The 20,319-nt window shown below is 37.9% G+C and overlaps 1 protein-coding gene across 10 annotated transcripts in view; it reads right to left on the bottom strand.

Moving 5' to 3' along the window:
• ACTN2 (actinin alpha 2) overlaps positions 1-20,319 on the bottom strand; it is an 81,543-nt gene that overhangs the window by 17,119 nt on the left and 44,105 nt on the right. For 7 of the 10 annotated variants that reach the window (XM_071432505.1, XM_071432515.1, XM_071432469.1 and 4 more), the window contains exons 4-12: positions 19,394-19,480; positions 18,228-18,315; positions 16,092-16,170; positions 13,370-13,451; positions 11,182-11,267; positions 8,455-8,547; positions 7,169-7,399; positions 5,906-6,053; positions 4,232-4,382 (exon numbers count right to left, since the gene is read on the bottom strand). In XM_071432505.1, the coding sequence (XP_071288606.1) occupies positions 4,232-4,382; positions 5,906-6,053; positions 7,169-7,399; positions 8,455-8,547; positions 11,182-11,267; positions 13,370-13,451; positions 16,092-16,170; positions 18,228-18,315; positions 19,394-19,480 (1,045 nt within the window). Of the gene's footprint in view, positions 1-4,231; positions 4,383-5,905; positions 6,054-7,168; positions 7,400-8,454; positions 8,548-9,989; positions 10,076-11,181; positions 11,268-13,369; positions 13,452-16,091; positions 16,171-18,227; positions 18,316-19,393; positions 19,481-20,319 lie in introns of those variants that run through there. The other 3 variants (XM_071432539.1, XM_071432548.1, XM_071432529.1) reach the window with 2 other exon arrangements.

The following is a 20,319-nucleotide window of genomic DNA, read 5'->3' as shown; positions in this document are numbered from 1 at the left end:
CCTAGGTATTCTCTAATCCAATCCTCTAAACAAGTTTTAAAAATAACAAAAAAAACCCCAGAATTGTGGAAGTAAATTCTCATATGTAAAGAGAAAACTGACAGCAAGTCACACTGTACAAGGGCTCCTTAACTGGAAAACTCACTTCCTTCTTTGGAAGCCTTTTCATTAGCCTTCAAGGGGTACAACAAAAGTCACCTCTCTGCTAAGAAACTTTAAGTTAGAAGCATAGAGTCTTGGATGAAACAGGCTGAGATTGATTTTGCTGTCAGGAGCTTTTGGCTGAAAGTTGGTTTGTTTTTTTTTTTAGAGCATATTAAGTTTATTAGATTATGTTCCTGAGTGAGCAAACTTTATTTTTGCTTCAATGGATCACTTATCTCCTTTTGTCAATTAAGGGTAAGGGCAGGTGTCCTTCCATGAAAGTGAGGGACTGATTGTACCAGCTGTGGTCAAAGTCCTGGAAGGTGATACGCCACCTTCCTCCACAAGCTCTGCCAGGGAGATTCAGTCATTCCCCGCAAGATCTCTACTATCCTGTTCCTTCCAGGGATATGTGCTGCAGACAAATAGGTAGGAGAATAATATCAAAACAAATTTTTAAAAGGGCACTCATGGTGCTAACTAAATCCTACGTTAGTTTACCAAGTGGCATTAAGCAGTGTAGCTCCACTACCTTTCTGGCCTGCTGTTGTTTACTTCAAGTAAGTGTATTATAGGTATCAAAGAACATTTTTCTGCTCAAAGCAGGAGCAGATGAAGTAATAACTCAAGGATTAATTAGCTGGAAATAAAACACAGGCTTACATACCCCGTGCTATTAATTTTTGTATATTTCTCAATGTTGAGGAGACTAGATTTACATTTTGTAAAAATGCAGTGCGTGAAGTACTGCTTCTCATGTGTTACAGACTTTCTGAGAGAACAATCTTTCTATTTGTTTGGCCACTTGAAACCTACAGCCTTTGGAATTTAAAGTCATTAAGTTACCACTATTGATCTTATGAGCAACTCAATCTTCTTTGTCAAAAATTAAAAATCCAGTCAAATTTTGACCTGATCCAGAGAAACACTTAAGTGTGAGCTCACTTTGGGAACAGTGATAGTGCCACAAAAATAACCTGCTGAGCAACATGTTTTAGCAGTGCTTCAGAACAAGGCTCATGTTAACCATGCACGTAAGCACAATTTGAGCCCAGGTCTCCAGAATCAAAATGACTCTAAAATCAGTCTTACAGATAATGGTCTGCTTGGCTGAAAATCAGTCACTATACTACAAGTGACAGATATACAAGAAACTACTTTCCAAAATTTTTGTCTTGATGTTTGAAAACATTGAAATTAGCACATAATAAATTAATATGGGTTTTTATGGCACAGCTTACTCAAATGAGCATTTACTATGTCATAAATGGCAAATCTCATTTTAGAAATGCCTCTCCCCTTCAGCTTTGTATAAAGCCCTATCCAAGCCCTGTCATGCCTCTTTGCCAAGGAATATCTAAGTTTATATAGGCTGGGAACACAACAATCTTATAGCAGCATCCTGGCTGGAATTGCCTGTTTGCATACACACATAAATTCTCTATTAAATAACATCAATCAACAAGTTTTAGCAACTTTAACCTTAAGCACACAGTGGACTGAGCTGTAGCAGAAATACCAGGAGAGGAAACTGTAACTAGTAGAGTTCAAGGTCATACAGCAATAGTTCTCCTTTGAAATTGCAACTTTAGGCATCCAAGAGATGATTAAAACAAAACATGGAGGTGTACTGACTTGGAATTTAGACACAGACGATGATGCTTTCTGTAAGGGCCTGCTCCAGTGATGAGGAAAAAAAACAACCAACCCACCAACCAAATGAAAATCAAGAAATAAATATCCACACTGACTTCAACAGTCTTTGTATCAAGATGCCAATGCACATTTCTTAGCATTCAGACATTAGTCCTTCTTTAAAAATATGGATTAAGAAAGAAATTAGCATTTTCCTCCATAATTTTATTGTGGGAGGAATTATGTATAAATAATTAAAATCAGTATTTAAATAGAAGCTGCCCATTTGCTTGCACCAGTGATAAAACCTGACCTTTATGACCTTTCATTCAGTGTTCCCCATGGGCATTAAGCCTAATTCAGTTACACAGTCACAGTGAAAAATCAGGCACTGATAGCACCATTGTATGGAGAAGCAGAGAAGTCAAATTAGAGCATCTCTAAATGCAATCAGCTTTCAGCACCTTTGCAGCCCAGGCCACAAATAACTTGTTTTACTTCACACAGCAAATTACTGAAACAACTGAGAAGAGACAATCCCAAAATAGACAGGATACAGTGCTCACTGGCGTCACCAGAGGTAAAGGACAGAGGGTTCAAAACACTGGTAAGCAGATGCTGTGCTATGTATGCTACATTCCCAAAGTTTCTCATAATTCATAAAGCTGAAGTAGCAATGATTAGGTGTTACAGAAACTTTCTTTAGTATAAAGAGAAACAAATCTCGGGGCAATCCCAAGCACAAATAGAGGCTGGGTAGAGAATGGATTGAGAGCAGCCCTTGGAGGAAGGACTTGGGGATGTTGCTAGACAAGAAGTTAATATGACCCAGCCATGGGCACTCCCAGCCCAGAAAGCCAAACGTGTCCTGGGCTGCATCCAAAGCAGTGTGGACAGCAGGGCCAGGGAGGGAATTCTGCCCCTCTGCTCTGCTCTGCTGAGACCCCACCTGGAACCCTGCATCCAGCTCTGGAATCCCCAGAGAAGACATGGACCTGTTGGAGCAGGTCCAGAGAAGGGACACAAAGATGATCAGAGTGGTGGAGCATCTGTCCTAAGAAGACAGGCTGAGAGACTTGGGGCTGTCCAGACAAGGAGGTTTTGGGGATACCTTACGACAGCCTTCCAGTGCCTAAAGGGGACTTACAGGAGAGCTGGAGAGGTACTTTCAATGACGACAAGGGGGAATGGCATTAAACAGGAAGAGGGCAGGTTTGGACTGGATATTAGGAAGAAATTCTTTACTGTGAGGGTGGTGAGGCACTGGAACAGGTTGCCTGGAGAAGCTGTGGATGTCCCATACCCAGAGGTGTGGGGCGAGGTTGTATGGGGCTTTGAACAATGTGATCTAGTGGAAGATGTCCTCATCCATGGTAGGGGTCTTGGAACTAAATGATCATTAAGGTCCCTTCCAACCCAAGCCATCCTATGAAATAACTCCACAACAGAGATCAAGGCATGCCAGAAAGTGTTTCATAATCTCACTCATTCAGGGCAATCTCCATTCTCTGCGTTTTTTTCTGATTTCTTTCACATTAACCAAAGCACAGTACTTAGTCTGCCCACTATGCTTAATTTTTCTTCCTTTAAATAATCCCGAAGATGGAATTTTTCTTTTAAATCCATTGGAATTCCATAATTACTGTAAGTGCTGCTGCTATGAGATATGATACACTACATTTTTAGACAAGTATCTGATTTTTAATTGTTAATGAAGATGGAGCTGTTTGTGAGTCATGGTCCTTCACAAAGTGAAAAAAGGGCATGTTTCTAAGATTTCATTTCTGAGCAGTAACTGTTCTGCCAGTTCAAGGTGAGAAATTGTAGCTTGGAGAGCTTCAAGGAAGCCAAGGGCAGGAATCTGAGAGCAAATTATTTCGTTTCCAGCGTCCCTTCAGTAAAAAGGAGACAATGGCAATTCCAAATATAATACCAAGAGATTGTGAAAATAAGCATATTAGAGACAGTTAAATCTGCAGGAAGTCAGTGCATTACCCACTATTATAGAGATAATAAAGGGATGTGAAGCATTTTGAAAGGACCAATATTCTTGTGAAGATACTTAATCTGTAATTTGTGTAAGTGAAATTATTTTCTAAGTTAAACAACTCATAGCTCATACCTCTCAGCAGACCATATGAACTGAGAAATAAACACCTCCAGGATTCCCATCAACCCATAATGGACTCATGGGTAGAGCTAATCTAAAATATTACTGTAAAGTCAAGTTTAAAATGTTTCTTTTCAAATAGTTTTGTTCAGTTGAATATCTATATTTGGTTGGGGGTAAGGGGGAGATGAGGGAAAGGTCTCAGTGACCAGCTCAGATAATATACTTATGAAGCTATGCCTGGAATTCCTTCGTTGGTACCTATGACACTATCAAATTCATTGGAAAGAGTTTATCGCAAAGTTAAATGTCAGCAGCTGCAAGCCTTTAAATGGAACATACTTCAGCTCCTGGGCAATGGCAGCGATCTGTTCCACCCTGTCCTGGTGAGCAGCCAAATCGCTCTCAAAAGCTTCATGTTTCCTTAACATGGCACGGACTTCTGTCAGAGAGGCAGACTCGTAATCCTTCTGAAGCAAGGTCTGCTCTTTGCCTGAAAGAGGAAATAAAAATATTACTAATTTTTTAGCAATTTATTTGTTAGGAAAATTGTAAATTTAATCAACTTTTTAGTTGAGGCATGGTGAAAATCAAATGTATGATTTCATATGATTTGATTAAATCCCACCCCTACTGAAATCAGCAGCAAATTGTCAGCACATATTAATTAGAAACATATATTTTTAAGGCTCTCACAGTAATGTCCTGGGTTTTGCATAGGCAGCTTATACAGGTCTAAAATAGTGAGTACTACATTGCTGGAGAAACTGGCATAAAAATGGTATATTAGCAAAAACTGTATCTCTAAACCACTGTGATAATTTTTTGTAGAATAGATTTAAAAACCCAGAAATTACACTGCTATGCTCAGCTTCACTCTTACTAATGATCTGTTATTCTTTTTTTATGTTCTGTCTTCAATTCATTAGTCATTTCAGCACTTAAAAAAAAAATAAACCTGAGATGTGTGACTGCCTTTTGTATTGAACTCTGAATTTTAAGTGGAAAATGCCAACTCATCTACAAAAGGCTAGAGAAACAAAGATTAAGTAGAAACTGAAATATTACTGCTGAGTAGCTCCTATGTTGGACAACTGAATCCACACAGACAGGCCCTGCAGCTGCACTCACCACATGGCATTTGCAGCTCTGTGAATCCTAGAGCCAGAAGCAACTATTGTTCCACTTGCTGTGTACCAGCTTATGTGAAGTTTTCCCTACACAACAGCTATGACTTGTGACCATGAGGAGTTTTTATGCTCAGAAAATCGGCTCTCAGGGCTGTAGTTTCCCTTCTAGTATCTGCTTGGCAACCATTTACAGCCTTGCATGCTTCCAGCAACTGTAAGAGGATGGACTCTGATTCATTTTCACAGTGTCAAAATAATCTAGCTGGGAAAAGCCAGAAGCATGGCAGAAACAGGAAGACAGTCGTCAGGATGATAGAGCAGACCTACGTTTAATAGGCCCGAACAAAACTGAATGTCACTGTAAGGTCCTACAGGTGTCACAGCTACAGGTAAGGTTAGGTTAGCATTAGAAGCCAGAACTATTAATAGTTTATAATTAAGAGTTTGGAGCAAAGCAGACACAAGTCCAGTATCATGTAGTTTATCTGGACTATTCAGAACATCATGATGACCAAATAATAATAAACTCAGAATATTTCTGTTAAGAATTCCACACTTAGCCAGTGGTATGACTGCATTCCTGGTGTACAACTGTGTAGGAATACATTAGCAGTAATGGCTTCTATTCAAATGCAGAATATTCCCATTAAGTTTGACTCACTGCCTCAAGCATGATTTTTACAGTTACATCTCATTAGCAACATGCCAACAAGTTAGGACCGTTACTACAGTCAACAAAACCTGACATTTTATCTGTTATTATTTTAGATTGTCTGAAATTGTCCAAACTACTTATGAGTGAGTTTCTAGCTGGCAAATAGTCAGCACTGACAGGTCGACTTCAAACATTCGAATACTAAAAATGTAAAAAGCCATCTCTCCTCACCATATGCCCACTGTTCATGAGTGGAAGCCTTCTGCCTAAATTTCTCAGCCAAGTGTTCCAGTCTTTCCAGTCGTCGTATTTCATTCAGCAGCCACTCTTCATAGCCTTTCTCAGCTTGCTCAAGTCTCTGCCAAGCGCCGGCAATATCCTGTGAAGAGAATACATGGGAGAGATGGATGAAACTATAATCTCTTTTTATCTACGTTTACAGATTTTTGATTCATTCACAATTTGGCTTCAAAAAGAGAAGTTTTTATGTGCAGATTTTGTAAAATCACAGAATTATATAACACATTGTCAGGGCGTTGTGTTTTAGTGTGGACACCTGCTCCTCAGTGTGTTGTGTTCAGGGGCATTTATGAAAGGAGCCCCTATAGAAATGGTTTCCAAGCATGGCTGCAGGTCCAATGTCTTCACAATATATTGCTTTTACCTCCCATTTTACAATGTGTGTGTTCTTTTATAATATATCTATGTGTTATCAAAATGAAAGTGCTTTGCTTTCACAAGTGGACAATAGCAAGGTAATTACTATCTAGAGGATTTGGTGCATGTTTTACCTGGAACACAAATTCATTTCACTTTCTGTGGTATACAAAGTTTTGTGAGCTTTCTTGCAAACTCAAAAGACATGAGTGGGAAGCTGAAGTAACGGGGCCCTTATTTTCTGCATATGGAGGGTGGACGATAACCCTTTCCAGATAGAGCAATTTTTTTGTTTATGAAAAACAAAACACAATGATAGAATAGAGTAGAGAAACAGGTTTGCTGGATTCCACAGGAAATGTTTTGACCCAGTCAAGCCACAGTATTTATCAGCAGATGAGAATTCTTGGTATGGACTGTCTTATCTTCATAGACATAAGAGAAAAGGCAGAATAGAAAAAATGTAGAAACATGTATTGAGCAATGTCTGTTTGTTTGATGATTAAAATGTCAGTGAAACAACTGAGTTTTGCTTAAATAAGCAATCATTGGCCCAATGATACACAAGTATTGATAACACTGCCAAAGGAAGCTCTCTATAGTCTTGCATCTCCAGATAATTTGCTTTTGGGAAAGCCTTCAAAGAGGCAGGAGCATGCTTATTAGAAAGCAAGATTCTGGAACAAAAGGGAATGTGTAAAAGGAGTTTGGTATTGAAAAAGTACAACAAACTGATGTTTCTGAGAATGACTTAGAATGGCTTTTCAATCCCTCACATTGGCTTTTTTGGGAGATCATTGATAAAACAAACAGAATATTAAAGCCTCCTTTACTTACTGAAACCATTTTCCCCTCTGATGGCATGAAAGCAGGCCGGTTGCTGATTCTCAGTTTTGTCTGCAGGGTGTTGAAATTGATCTCCAGCTGACATTTCTCCTGGACTTTGGGAGGTTTGTGCTTGCGGCGGTAGTCCCGGAAGTCCTCTAATTTCTTCTGCATAGCCTGCATTGTTTTTTCTGGGGTCCTGTTTTCCAGCCAAGGAATTGTCCGGCGAATCCATTCCAAAAGCTTTCAAGCCAACAAAAACAAGTCAAATAAAGGCAATGGAAAAACAACCAAAAAATATTATATTGAACTTACAAATCTTAATTAAGTTTGTTCCAATTAAATATTATTGACTTCAGTTGGTACTGATGCCTTAATGGTGAGTAAGCACAAAATATTCAAAGCTAAACAATATTTTTATATTGTATTGCTTTATAAAAGTAACAAATTTGCCCAGATATTCCAGGTATTTCTAGAAATAACCTGATTTTCAGAAAGATTAACACACACCTAAGGTTCCTCTAATTACTCAAAATCTGAGTTACCCAGCATCAACTGCCACTTTCAAAACAATTGGTCTTGGTGTTTCAGGTTTGTCATAGTTATGGGATCAGGACAGAAACCAGCCTCAGGTCATGTTAAAATCTTCACTCAGAAGGCCATTAGTGCAAATTTAGATACAGAAAGTAGTGCTGCGATTTCAGTTTATTTTTGCAGATTAAGCAATAAAAGATAAGAGAGCGCTCATTTGTGCACTCTACATCTGTAGTCCTGCTTGGCAGATTTGCCATTAAACAAGAAAGGACAGGAGGAGCACGTTCATCTGTACATTCATCTGCTGTCCTCACTCACAGATGGATTGTGAACAACCTGACAGACCCCCTCCAGGTGTGCTCTGCAGTACACAAAGCCAAGGGGCTTGCTTGATCTGGAATGTTCCACATGTGGTCAAGGTAGGCTGTCTTGGAAGATTAGAGAAACTGGAAGCCTGATCTTGGGGCATACAGATGGCAACCCTCAAGACACACTTTTGGGCACGTTAACAAGACTGTCTGACTGACTAGGGCACGTTCACTGACTGACTGACTTCCTGTGCAACCTTCAGTCACACAGGAAGTTGTGGTGAATGATTCACCTGAAACTCAATGTCTTGGGCAGCTGGGCTTTGCAACCTGCCACTGAGAGATTTACCTTCACAGTGTCTCTGCTTTTCTGTCTTGAAGAGAGTGCACAAAACTTTCAGCTTTCAATAGTTCATGAACATTGTTGTCACCACATTACAGATAGAGCATCCTTACCTCACTTGCTAGTCTCTCATATTCTTCCATCAACCTCTCATTTTCCTGATTCACAGCAAGCACCTTACAGATCCGGTTAGCTGCAGTCTCAGCCTGTAACACACAGCAAATAAACAGAACATATTCATAAACACATTCTGAGAAAGGTGTAGGCTTGGAGAAAGAGAGAGAATGTGGCTGCTGCAAATAAAAGATCACTTTTTTTATAGTTGGTGATTTATGCTCCTAAGTTGCTTAGATACTCATTTTCCCTCCTTCTGCAGCCATAGATTCCAATGGCCTGAGAATGAGGCACAGATCAACACAGAGGTCCCCTTGTTGTACAATGAAGCCTTATTATATAGTTGTCTAATAAATCTTTTCTTTTTAAAAACAACTTAGGTCATTCTTAAAGATATCCTATTAGGTTATTTTTTTAAGTCATATCCAAAAAGTATTAGATTTGTTAGCCACACTAGATAGACACCACATGTGATGCAGGAGTCTCAGACCACTCTATATCTGCATACCAAATGTTCAACCCTTGAGACTAAGTGCAGCTCAACCACTGACAGCAGATCTTTTCACACCTCTTAACAAATTTATATGTGAAGGCTCTGTGTAGCTCTGCCATATTTTAAATTTACTAGTTTGATACCACAAAGCAGTACTTTCATTAAAATATGACTCTGGAATATATCTAATCAAATAAATATCCATGTAGACTCCCATGTTACAGAGTAGTTGGAATTCCCCTTTTGAATGAATATCAAAACCCTCCTACCCAGGAATGAGAGAGCGCAACAGCATAGCTATGCTGTGGTAAGGTACAGGGGACCTAGCAGACAGGAAGGGAAATTCAGTCCTGAGGATGAAGGCAAAATATCAGCTACTTTAAAGGTTTGTTGCTTTTTTTGTAACATAAATTGGATTATGCCCATTTGTAGGCTAGAAATGCATGAAAGAGAAGAGTGGAAGTGCCACATTTATGAGTGAGTATCCCATTAATTACATGAACATCTGCTGCTGATGTTCATGCCTTTTATACTAGTACTTTCATCCACAAATTCTGTTGGCTTCAGTGGGAACCAGGCACAAAAACCATGTTGGATGTCTTCTGTGCCTTTCTGTCTCTTTAGGCATCTTTGAAAATCTAGCCCTAAATTACGACTCAGCATGAGTAAGTCTCAGTCTCCAAAAGTCAAACATTCTGTTATGTAGCAAACACATAAGATGTTGTAGCAACAAGCAACAACTCCACTTAATATCTTCAAATCAGCGTTTTCCGAAACAGTCCTTAAAATTATCAAATAAAGACCCAAAATTAGAAACAGAATGCGTATTTGAATTAAAGAGGTTAACTTGTTACACAACATTTAACTAAAACAGGTTTGAGAGTTGGTTAAAAACAAACATTAGTGCTCAAGTGATACTTGCAAATGTTAATTAAAACTACATAGTACTAAATTAGTTGAGGTTGGTTTTTTAATAAACTAGTGGAAATGTGAAACAACCAGTCAAAAACACAGCAACCTGAAGAGACAGTTGATTAATACCTGCTCTGCTCCAGCAAAAGCATGGTAGAAGCAGGACACATATGTCATGATAGCTCTCTCATCAGGTTTGGGAGTGTTCACAATGTCTACAAGAGGGGGGAGAAATTAAAATAAAACAAGAAAAAAAGGAATCGAGAAGTAGAAAACAGGATGAATAAATAAATGCATCACTTCACGTCCTTCTTACTGCTTTCTTGTCCTTAGCTCTGTATCCGAGAAATTCTACAAAGCTGTAAAAAATTTACTGTTAGATTGAGGGGTGCTGACAGAATAAAAAGTACACTAAAAATTCAGTGTAAGCTCATACAAAGAGGATGATGATTTTTTTTCATTAAGCTCAATCCAGCAGTACTTTCATAGGGGAAGTGACCCTAATTTTACCAGGACTGTCTGCATAAGAACTAGCACACATGTCTGGTGACTTAAATTGTGGGGGTTTTGACTAAGACACAGGAAAGACAGACTACATTTCAGTCTAGGGGGATGTTCTCTGGAAGTTGCATGTTAGCATTTTTAGCATCAGTATTTTTCCTATTACCAATACCTGAAGTATGCCCAACTCCAAACCGCCTTACTTTTCAGAATTTTCCTTCTTTTCTTTAGGACATGATTCCAGAGCTTGTCTGAGATGTCTATAAATGTTTCTGTTTTGCTTAGTAGCATCATTTGATGTTGCTGTTTGTACTTACCATTAAGCATTTAACATTTTAAAAACAATCCTGAAAGCATAAGAGAAGGGTTTATTTTCTGAGCATGTTATGATGATTTTGACATCTGTAGCAGAAATAATATCCAGCAGAGAGAAGAAAGATGGAATTCTACAATTGTTTTTCACTCTGAGCTTATTTTCATCTTACATTTTTAATGGTGCTTCAGATGAATGCACACAAATTCATTTTAAGGGGAACATCATCCTCTCCCATTTGGTAACTAGCTGTCAAAAACCTACTGGATATTATTAGTAAATATGCAGAAAGATGAGACAGGAAGGTTTGTTTCTATGGAACAAATGGATAGACTACTACTGGCTCTACCAAAACAGCAGCTCACAGAGAAAAGAGGCGACAGGAAATGAGCTCAGCTCTAAGATGCTGTTCTAGTAACTAGTGAGAAAAAGATCAGAAAAGGAAAAATTGCTGAAAAAAACAAGACAGAAGGTGAAGGATGAGATCTGATCCATCTACAATCTCACCTTCTGAGCACCAGCAAATGCATGGTAGTAACAGGAAACATAAGTCATAATGGCTCTTTCATCAGGTCTGGCAGTGTTTACTACATCTGTGTGGAGAGAAGAGGGTTAACTGCTCAGAAATTCTCACAAGGTACTTTCATCTGATTATGCTAATGGTGCCACCTCAGTGCTGTAAGGATTCCAAATAAATACACAATTATTCAGGTTGCATCTGTTTACTGATATGAGTGCAAAGCCACCTAAGCTTTAGCAATCAGCAAACACAAAAGATACAATTCTCCCTGAAATGGCAAAACATCTGAAGGCTGAGACTGTACAGAAGGGTATTGCTACCTTCTGGTTTGTGGAAACTTCCAAGCAGATGGCATGGCTGGCAGATCTGCTGGGTTCAGCTTCACTGCCACTCCAAAGCAACTTCATCTGAATCTCTGCAATTACTGCAGAGCTAAATGCAGCCACTGACAGTCACAAACCAGAACTGCACTCAGTGTGTATCAGCACAGGGTCCCTGTGTCTGACAGGGTACTGGCATATACTGGGAACCTGTACAACTCCTGCAGGCCAGAAATACATTTTGTGCTAAGAAAAGTTGGACAGTAGCAGCTCTGCAATCCCTGTGCCAGCCCATCTTTTTCATTAATAGCATAAATCACAGGAGGGTTTGGCTTGGCTGGCTAATAGCTTTGTCCCTACCATGGCAGGAGAGTGGAAATATAAAGTGGGTGCAACCAAGGTATGCATGCATAGGTAAAAATGGACCTTTTCAATACTTAACAGAGAAAGGCAGGAAAGGTGCTTTTACAGCAGTTATGGCTGAGTAATGAATGATTCTACTGCAACCTGCATGGATTCCTGTCAATGAAAGGAGTGGGAAGATACTGACTTGAAAAGACCCTAAAATGAGTGAAAATTTCTAATGTTAACAGTGAGATTTCTAAGTTCAGGATCAATATATTTACTGACTTTGCATCTACTTTATGTAGCTGTGAACAAAATTTTGCAGTTTCTATGGAGAGCACAGTGGAAATAAAGATGGCAAAAAGTGACCACAAATACTTAAAGGGTATTAGAAAGAATATCATTTCATTATCTCCTCCCCTGCCAAGAGGAGAACAGTGAGATAAGGAATAGAATGTGCAGAAAATTTGGTGAGGAAAATAAAAGGTTTCTTATATTGATTATGAAGAGAAGAGGAAAAAAATGAAGAAAGCTGCTCAATGGCAAGGGGACAGCACTTCTCTGTTTATTCCTTGCACAGTATTTCAGAACAAAATAATTAAGTGGTGTTGTTGAAAGGTGAATTGCATTTCAAAAGATGAAAACAATTTGTTTTAAAGCATGAAAGTGAAACTACTCTTCAATGAAGAGATTACAGCCTGGACTTTCCAAATCATCCTGTCTAACTTTCCAAATGAAGACTTCAAGAGGAGCCGGTGTAGTCAGTTTGAGTGCTCTGGATGATTCCCATCTTATCACTGCTTTACTGAGAAGCCACCAGAGCTGAGTCTCCATTCTTGGGGAAGAATGCTTTGAACTAATTTAGGCAAATTCCAGTAGTTGGCAGCATTTTTTAGCCCTGAGTATGAAAGTTTGATTATCTTGAAGAAATTCAGGAAATTCTCAAGATAATTGGAGACACATGAATTATTTGTTAAAAGTATCACTGCAAAAAGCTTACAACTAAAATGAACAAAAAAAATGCTTTCCTCAACCTAGCTCTTTTTCAGAGGTGAGCCATGTGTTAGCATATTTTGAAGGCTTTGGAAGTACTTCTACTTTTCTATTTCTGGCCTCTTGCTTAAATGTTTAAAAAACTGAATATGCTTTAAGTTGCTAACAGTTATATTTCCCTTTATTAAATTTGAATTATTAAAAGCAAGGATTAACTTTTGATCCTGCATTCTACCTCAACACAGTGGGACCATGTGCTGAGGTTAGGGTCCAAAGCACTATAATAAATGCAACCATTAACAAACAATAAATAATAAAGCAAAAAGTGAGTGAAATTATCCAATGCATGCCAGAAAGAAAAGAAAATATATTTTTGAAAATGAAGCAAGTTGCTACATTATGAGTCATATGGAAGGAATACTGAAAATCTGTTAGGAAAAAAAAAAACAACAAAAAAAGAAATTTTACTGTGCCCTGCTTACAAACAACACAAACTTCAGTAAGGTATAACTCTCACCTTCTGCATCCAACATCTTTGGGATATCCAAATGCTTTTCAGCAATTTCCATGGCAAGGTTGATATTCCCTATGGGGTCATCCTGCATTAAAGAAAAAAATACAATGAGTTAAAGATAGAAGTTTTTCTTTGAAGCAAGACTAGCGTAAGTACACTAAAACTTAGCTTCTATTTTTCCAAACTGTAAACTGGAGTCACAACTATTGTTCTTCAAAAAACAGTCTAGGTATATAAACTTTTGGTCCATCTGCTGCTATATTTTCAAAAGAAAACTTTAATAAGCTGTTCTCTACAGCTAGAACTCTGCTGGAAATGCACTCTGGAGGTGAACACAGATAACAGTGTACTCTCACTTCTGAGCTAATTCTGAATGAAGTACAGCAGTTATACAGACACTAAATGCCACTGGACCAGCAGGCTAAATGAGACTGTTCAACACAGAGTTAGCCCTGCCTGTTTTATACCCACTATACAGTACATCAGAGGGATATGACTTCCACTGAGTTCTCTGCTGGTTAGGTGCATGCATGAGAAGAAGCAAGCACAGGCAGAATTGTTCTCCAGAAGGAGTGAAACTTGCCAGTTTGGGCTTGGAAATAAAAATCCGTAATTCCTTTACAAACAAAATTTTAGGTCTGTGGAAATTCAAACACTTCCTCTGGTTTTAAGATTTTGCTTTTTGAAGGAAAGAGAAAGCAAGCTGTGAGCACACTTCAGATAGGGAACACAGATTTTGTAAAAGAAAATTTAAAAGACAGTAAATCTAAGTGAGACCTATTGACTAGGTTAAAGCACTTTGCCCATGAATGAGTGATGATCACCTCCTATTTGTGTGCTTGGTACTAAGTGCACGAGCAAATAGTGCTCCACTGGTAAAGGAATGCTTTAAAATCATAGCAGCTTCTGAAGCATTGGAGATTTCCATCACCCATCCTTTTAAACAGAACTACAAGCTGCAGTAACTAAAAATCTCTGCTACAGCTAAAGAAATACCTCATCTAACTTGGCATAGTCAAGGAGATCAGGCCTGTGTCTATGGATAAGGGCGTTGAAAGCAAGGCCATCTTTCCAGCTACAGGTTCACATGAAACATATTGGTGAGAAAAGGAAAGGACAGCATGCAGGTGGTAAGAAACAAGACACCAAGACAGCTGTTAATGTAACCAAAATGAAGAGTCAGTCAAACATAGCCAGGCCAGAAAAGCAAGATCTATTTTAGGATTTTTTTTTCTGCATGTGCTTTATGTTCAACAGCTCAGCCTCAATTTGAAACCTGACCTGTTCTTATTTTGGAAACCTCTAAGAGGAAAATAGTACCATTGAAGCAGACCTGCTTATGTTCTGTTCCCTTTTCTCAGCACTCATCTATGGGATGGTTAACTGTGATGTTCTTCAGCACCACGTACCACTTTTCAAAGCACAGATTCAATCAAACTCACTTCTATTCATGCCATGCATAATAAGCACACGTGCACAGAGACAGGTAGCTCAGTCATTCCATTACTCTGTTTATCTGTAGGAAAGGTTGCATATAGAATTGGAGAACAAGCTGGTTTTGATGGCTAATATTTTGCCCATTGGTTCAGATCTGAAGTTGTCTTAACAGCTGCCTAAGTTTAAATCTTAGTACTGTGCTCAGTACTAAATTAATTTTTAATTTTCATCACTGCGAATTTCAGGGACTCTGACATAAATTGAACATATAAACATATAAAGCAGACTAGGATTTAAAATAGTTTCAGTTCATTCATTTATCTATTCTTCACCAAGGACCTTCTAATAACAGTTGATTCCACTAGTAAACCAGTTTGCAATGAAAGGGCATGGACAGTTGATATTTTACCACTCTCTCTCATCAATGCAAAGTTGCACACAAGAGATTAAAACCATGATTAAGGTTTCTGTTGCACTGGTGTTTACATGAGACTGGTGTTTAGATTCATTCCAGAGAGGAGAAAACAGTGTCTGTATTGAGAGCTAATGTGAAACAAGAACATTCTACTTCTTTCTAGGTTTTTTTTCCTTCAGTAATGATACCAAGAAATTCTGACATTACTGCTCATTCTTCATTTCTCCCTCTCAAACCAAAGTATCTTTTAGAAAACATGCATTTTGCCATAAGTAGCAAACTGTAATAAAATAGTTTTTAATCCCCATGAGGTACTACCTAAGGAGGTTAGCTTATGGGTTTTGCTTCCACTTGTCTGGAAGTACAGGTAGAAGAGTAGATCTGAAAATCAGTGAATACTTCCTGAATATGTAAGACTAGTAATTTACTGTGTATTCCTAGTTAGTAAGAGCAGTATTTTTTCTAAGGAATCTTAGGATTGATTGTCATGTCATTGTTTACTGGTCTGCAATCTCCAGTTATTTACACCAGATAAAAACAGGATGGACAATACTATCAGTGGTAAATGGATAATTCCCATGTATTTGATTTAACATCCATACTGGGCAGTGTAAAGACTTCATCAACTGTCAGAATCTGAGGGCCAGATTATTTGCAATTAAATGCTCAAGTCATTGTAATGGGAAGGAAAGGACACAGGACAGTCAGGAGGTCCTCTCCCTTGTGTCACTGAGGTTTTTTTGGGAAGGACTTTAGAAAGTCAGTCAAAATTAGTATGCACTTCTCAGCCTGTCTTTTAGAAAACATGCTAAGCAAACCAGAAGCCAGCCAAATCACTGCAGGACACCATGCTGTACCACCCAGGCTGATGACCTTATTTAGCTTGGAGTAGTCAATAAGATCAGGTCGGTGTCTGTGGATAAGTGCACATAATCCAAGGCCATCTTTCCAGCTTTACAGCAAAAAATAAAATGGAAAAAAAATTAGTTAATAAAGTCATGGCATTTTACAATTTGATCCTTGCTCAAGGCTTAAATTAAAGCAGGAATTCTGTCAAATCCTGAACTTAGATCCTGTCAACTCTCTCTGAGCTGCTCTGTTACTGTACTCTATCTATCTATAGTACATATCTTACTCGACCATCCATACATACTTAAGGTATACTCCATAAACTCCATGTAGACTTCAAATACTTTCTAGGCAATGTACATTTTGTGCAACAGTCCCTGATTTCAATTGCTTAATTCATGCAGTGTTCTAGGACAGCTCAAGTACACATTCATCCATGAAAGTGCATCATCTCCCATTACACTCACAGCGTATTTGTGAAAAAATAAAAGGAGAGCAAACCTGCAATTACTTGAATTTGGCTTTTCCTCTGTTATTTCTGAGAATTTTACTGGCACAACCAAGTGCTTAGAGAAGTAAGAAATCGTCAATCAGCTCAGTTTATTTAAAACACTTCACACATATGACAGCGTTGATCTGAGTTCTTACACTTCAGCCTGACTTCAGAACCTGCTACCTTTTATGGCAAGAACAGGAAATGAATGCAGCTACAAATAACATATTTTTGGAAAGATTATGAGAGGTTTCTTTCAGCCAGAAGCAATTATTCTGTAAGATACTTTATGTAAAGACTTTAAGCAATCACAGGGACTGAGGGTTTGAGGTCTTGTCCTGTGCAGTAATTGTGTGAGCCTAAGCATGTTAACACTGTTAAAATCCCTACCACTGAGATGTCTGGGTATGTTCTTCAAATAATAGAACCATCTCCAAAAAAAAAAAAAAAAACAAACAAAAACAAAATCAAGCAGAATATACCTACATTGTATAACATAAAATCATCTAGAATGTAAAACCAAATCAAAGTGAGCACCAAAAAATTTATTTTTCTTTTTCCAAAAGGTGCAAAATAAAATGATCTGGATAGCCCGCTGCAAAGTAGTACTGTAAGAGCCAATCCACACAAACATAAATGAAGGTACTTCTATTCAAGATGTTTTCCCTATATCATGTATCAGACCAGTGTATGTACATAAATACACTAAGATTCTGACACTGTAACTTACAGTATACCATCAATCCATAAAAAGTTCCCCTCACAGCTCTTTGCATATTCCAGGAAAGTAACACAGAGAAAATTTCAGATCTCTGAGAGGCAGTACAGGGACTGTACATCAGACAAATTTTTCTTATCTTGTAACATATGTATGAACTGTATCTTCTCTGCCACTAAATGTGCTTTAGGTATTACACATAAAGAATGAATTCAAATCACTAATATAGAGCTCTTGTTTTAAATACTAGAAGGCTCTCAGGGAAGGGAAGATCACCTGATTAAACAGTGCACGTGCTAAGTCATGTACTTTAATGAGGTAGGCCAGTGGCAGAGATTTAGGAACTAGCCAAATCCCCAAACCAGGCAGACTGTATAGGGCCTGGAATTCCCATTCTAGCTCTTAATGAAAACACAGAAACACAAGGCTGGAGCTTTCACCAAATTTTCCAACTTAGGTTATGAGCCTGATTTTGTAAACAAATGTGTTTACAGTGCTGCTGTTGTGTATTACTGAGTGCATTTTATGCTCCTTATAGTAATGTACATTGCAAAACAATACAGATGGATTCATCATAATCATGAAATATTCACATGCTCAGCACACTGGTCTTTTTGCCAGAAGAACTTCTCTGTGGCTCTCATTTGAAAGCAGTCATTTGCCACTATGCTATAGTACTCAGGAATTACTACAAAGGACCTCTAAAGATGTAATATGGTAATTCTGTATATAGCAGGATCTTTTTCTTTTAAATAGTAACTCCGGAAGTCATAGTAAATAATGCTAAAGGCTAACCAAAATAACACTCTGAAGATAGAGGAGGAGAATTTGAAAAAGGTCTAGGGAAGAGCAAAATTCTCTGATCAAATATATACCTGCACAACTGTGGGGAAAATTTGACATAACATTTTTGAGATTGCTTCTATCTCTTGAAATAATGGAAGATTACCTAAGATGGAAGTTCTGAATGTTCACATTTCTGTAAGGAGCAGTTTTCCTTTGACACCACAGCAGCAGCCCTTCTTTGGCAGAGGTCTCTGTAAAAGACACAAGGAAGTAAAAAAAAAAGGAAAAATTTTAAAACTGCTCAAGTAATTAATTTCCTGTCATCTTAAATGTGGTTGGCCATCTGAAACCGAATAGCATAAACCAACATTTTATCCTAAAGGTTGTTCATATAAATGCACTACTGGCATTTCATTAAAATACAAAGGTCAGTTAAGATTAGAGTCTCAGCCTGTACAGAATGTTCTAGGATGTCAGAAATTAAAGGAATTATATTTTTTTGGACAGTAGACTGTACACTGGAGAAAAATATCCAATAAAAATATAACACAAATAGACATAAAAGATTGTGTTGGTGCCATGAAATGTAAATGAAATATGCTTGTAGTCTCAGTTCATTTGCTTATGGGGAGGTTTAAGTGCCAAAAAAACACATTTATTATCTGAACCCTGTGGGCATCTGAGTGCATAAGTAAAGGTCAGAAATTATTAAATAAACAACTAGGTCCACACTTAATATCCAAATTATGTGTGCAGGACAACAAGCAGGCAGAGCTTGAAACAATTCTACTTTTGCTGAAAATTGAGATTAGTTTCTAGAATTCTAGACTTTCAAAGCATAGACTTGATTTAAAGAGTATTGTAACAACATGCTTTTTGGAGCCAGTGACCAAGTGGAAGTTAAGAAAAAAATTCTGAAACAGTGAGGGGAAAAAAGCATAGATAGAAAGAAGAAGGATATAATCAGATCATATTTATTTGCAAAAAATGTGACAAATGGACAGGACTAAAAATGTATGTTGGAAATAGAACCAAACACAAAGGGTACATCTCAGAAGCTCAGAAACATAGTGATGTTCCTGTCTCTAGCTGAGAGACATGACCAGAACTTCTGCACTTAGAAAGCTGGCTCAAGGTCTCTGTCAAGATAAGGAGAGTAAATAATTTCCTTCCTTCCAGAAATTCATTTTGTCACTAGGTAGAGAACTTACAGTACCATTTTCTGTGGAAAAATTATTTTTAAAATACTTCTCTCACTTATACTCAACTCATTTTAAAATGCCTTTAAACACATTTCTTAATTATTTAACATAATTGTATTACTCTTACCTTCCACTGAAATATCCTGAATAGCAAAACGAAGGATGATAGTCCAGATCATACCCAGTGTCATTTTCACATTGCCGTCCACGATTTCTAACGTGAAAAACAGATATAGTAGTAGTATTTTAAATGGGTTTTTTTCAATGTCATCTTATTTAATCACACATTTCTATAAATAATACATTCTAACTAATAAACTAATTTTACTTTTACTATAATTTTTTATGCACACGTAGTTCACCTGGGTTCATTTTTCAACAAACTCATGCTTGTGCTACTCTGTCAGTAGAACTGAATGTTACTGAGGTCAAGGTCACTTCAGTCCTTCCATGCTGAAAGGCTTCTCTCAGGGTGGTTGTAACAGTTTTAAATCTTTACCTTTTAGGATGATGTATTAGTGAGAACATGAAGGGAAATATTCAAAGTTTGAACAGTATCAGTATTAACAGTTTTCAAATACAACAGAATCAAAAAAACATTGGAGTCTTACCCCAATTTTTAAGAAACTACTCGACATTAACAATATTGTTTTTTTAATAAAATGGTACTCAGAATTTCCCCTGTACTATTTATGTTTGAGAATTTACCTCTAGTGCCAGCCCAGACAAGACATGAAGAGCAGCTCAAGAGACACTGAGCTACACAGCTTCCTGCCAAGCTGCTCAGAACCACGGCCACGAGGCTGTAATGCCTCACAGCTCTGAAGCAAACACACATTTAACTATCTTTAATATAAATGTTGGGGTGTTTTTTTTACCTCTGGGGTTTCAATTTGTTTCAAGACTGCTTGAGACTACCTATAACACAGGGAATGTGGGAATCCCTGCCACAAGCCGGGTCAGAATCCAATGCTCCCACACTGTAATTAAGTGATACTGCTGAAATTTCTCAACACCAAAATGTACTTCCAGATCACTTCAGTGTGCTGGTAA

Source organism: Agelaius tricolor, unplaced genomic scaffold, assembly GCF_023055355.1.
Source record: "Agelaius tricolor isolate 1412-34295 unplaced genomic scaffold, bAgeTri1.0.p SCAF_1, whole genome shotgun sequence".
Lineage (NCBI taxonomy): Eukaryota > Metazoa > Chordata > Aves > Passeriformes > Icteridae > Agelaius > Agelaius tricolor.
Note: the sequence above shows the minus strand (reverse complement) of the source record. Positions and strands in the feature narration are given on the sequence as shown.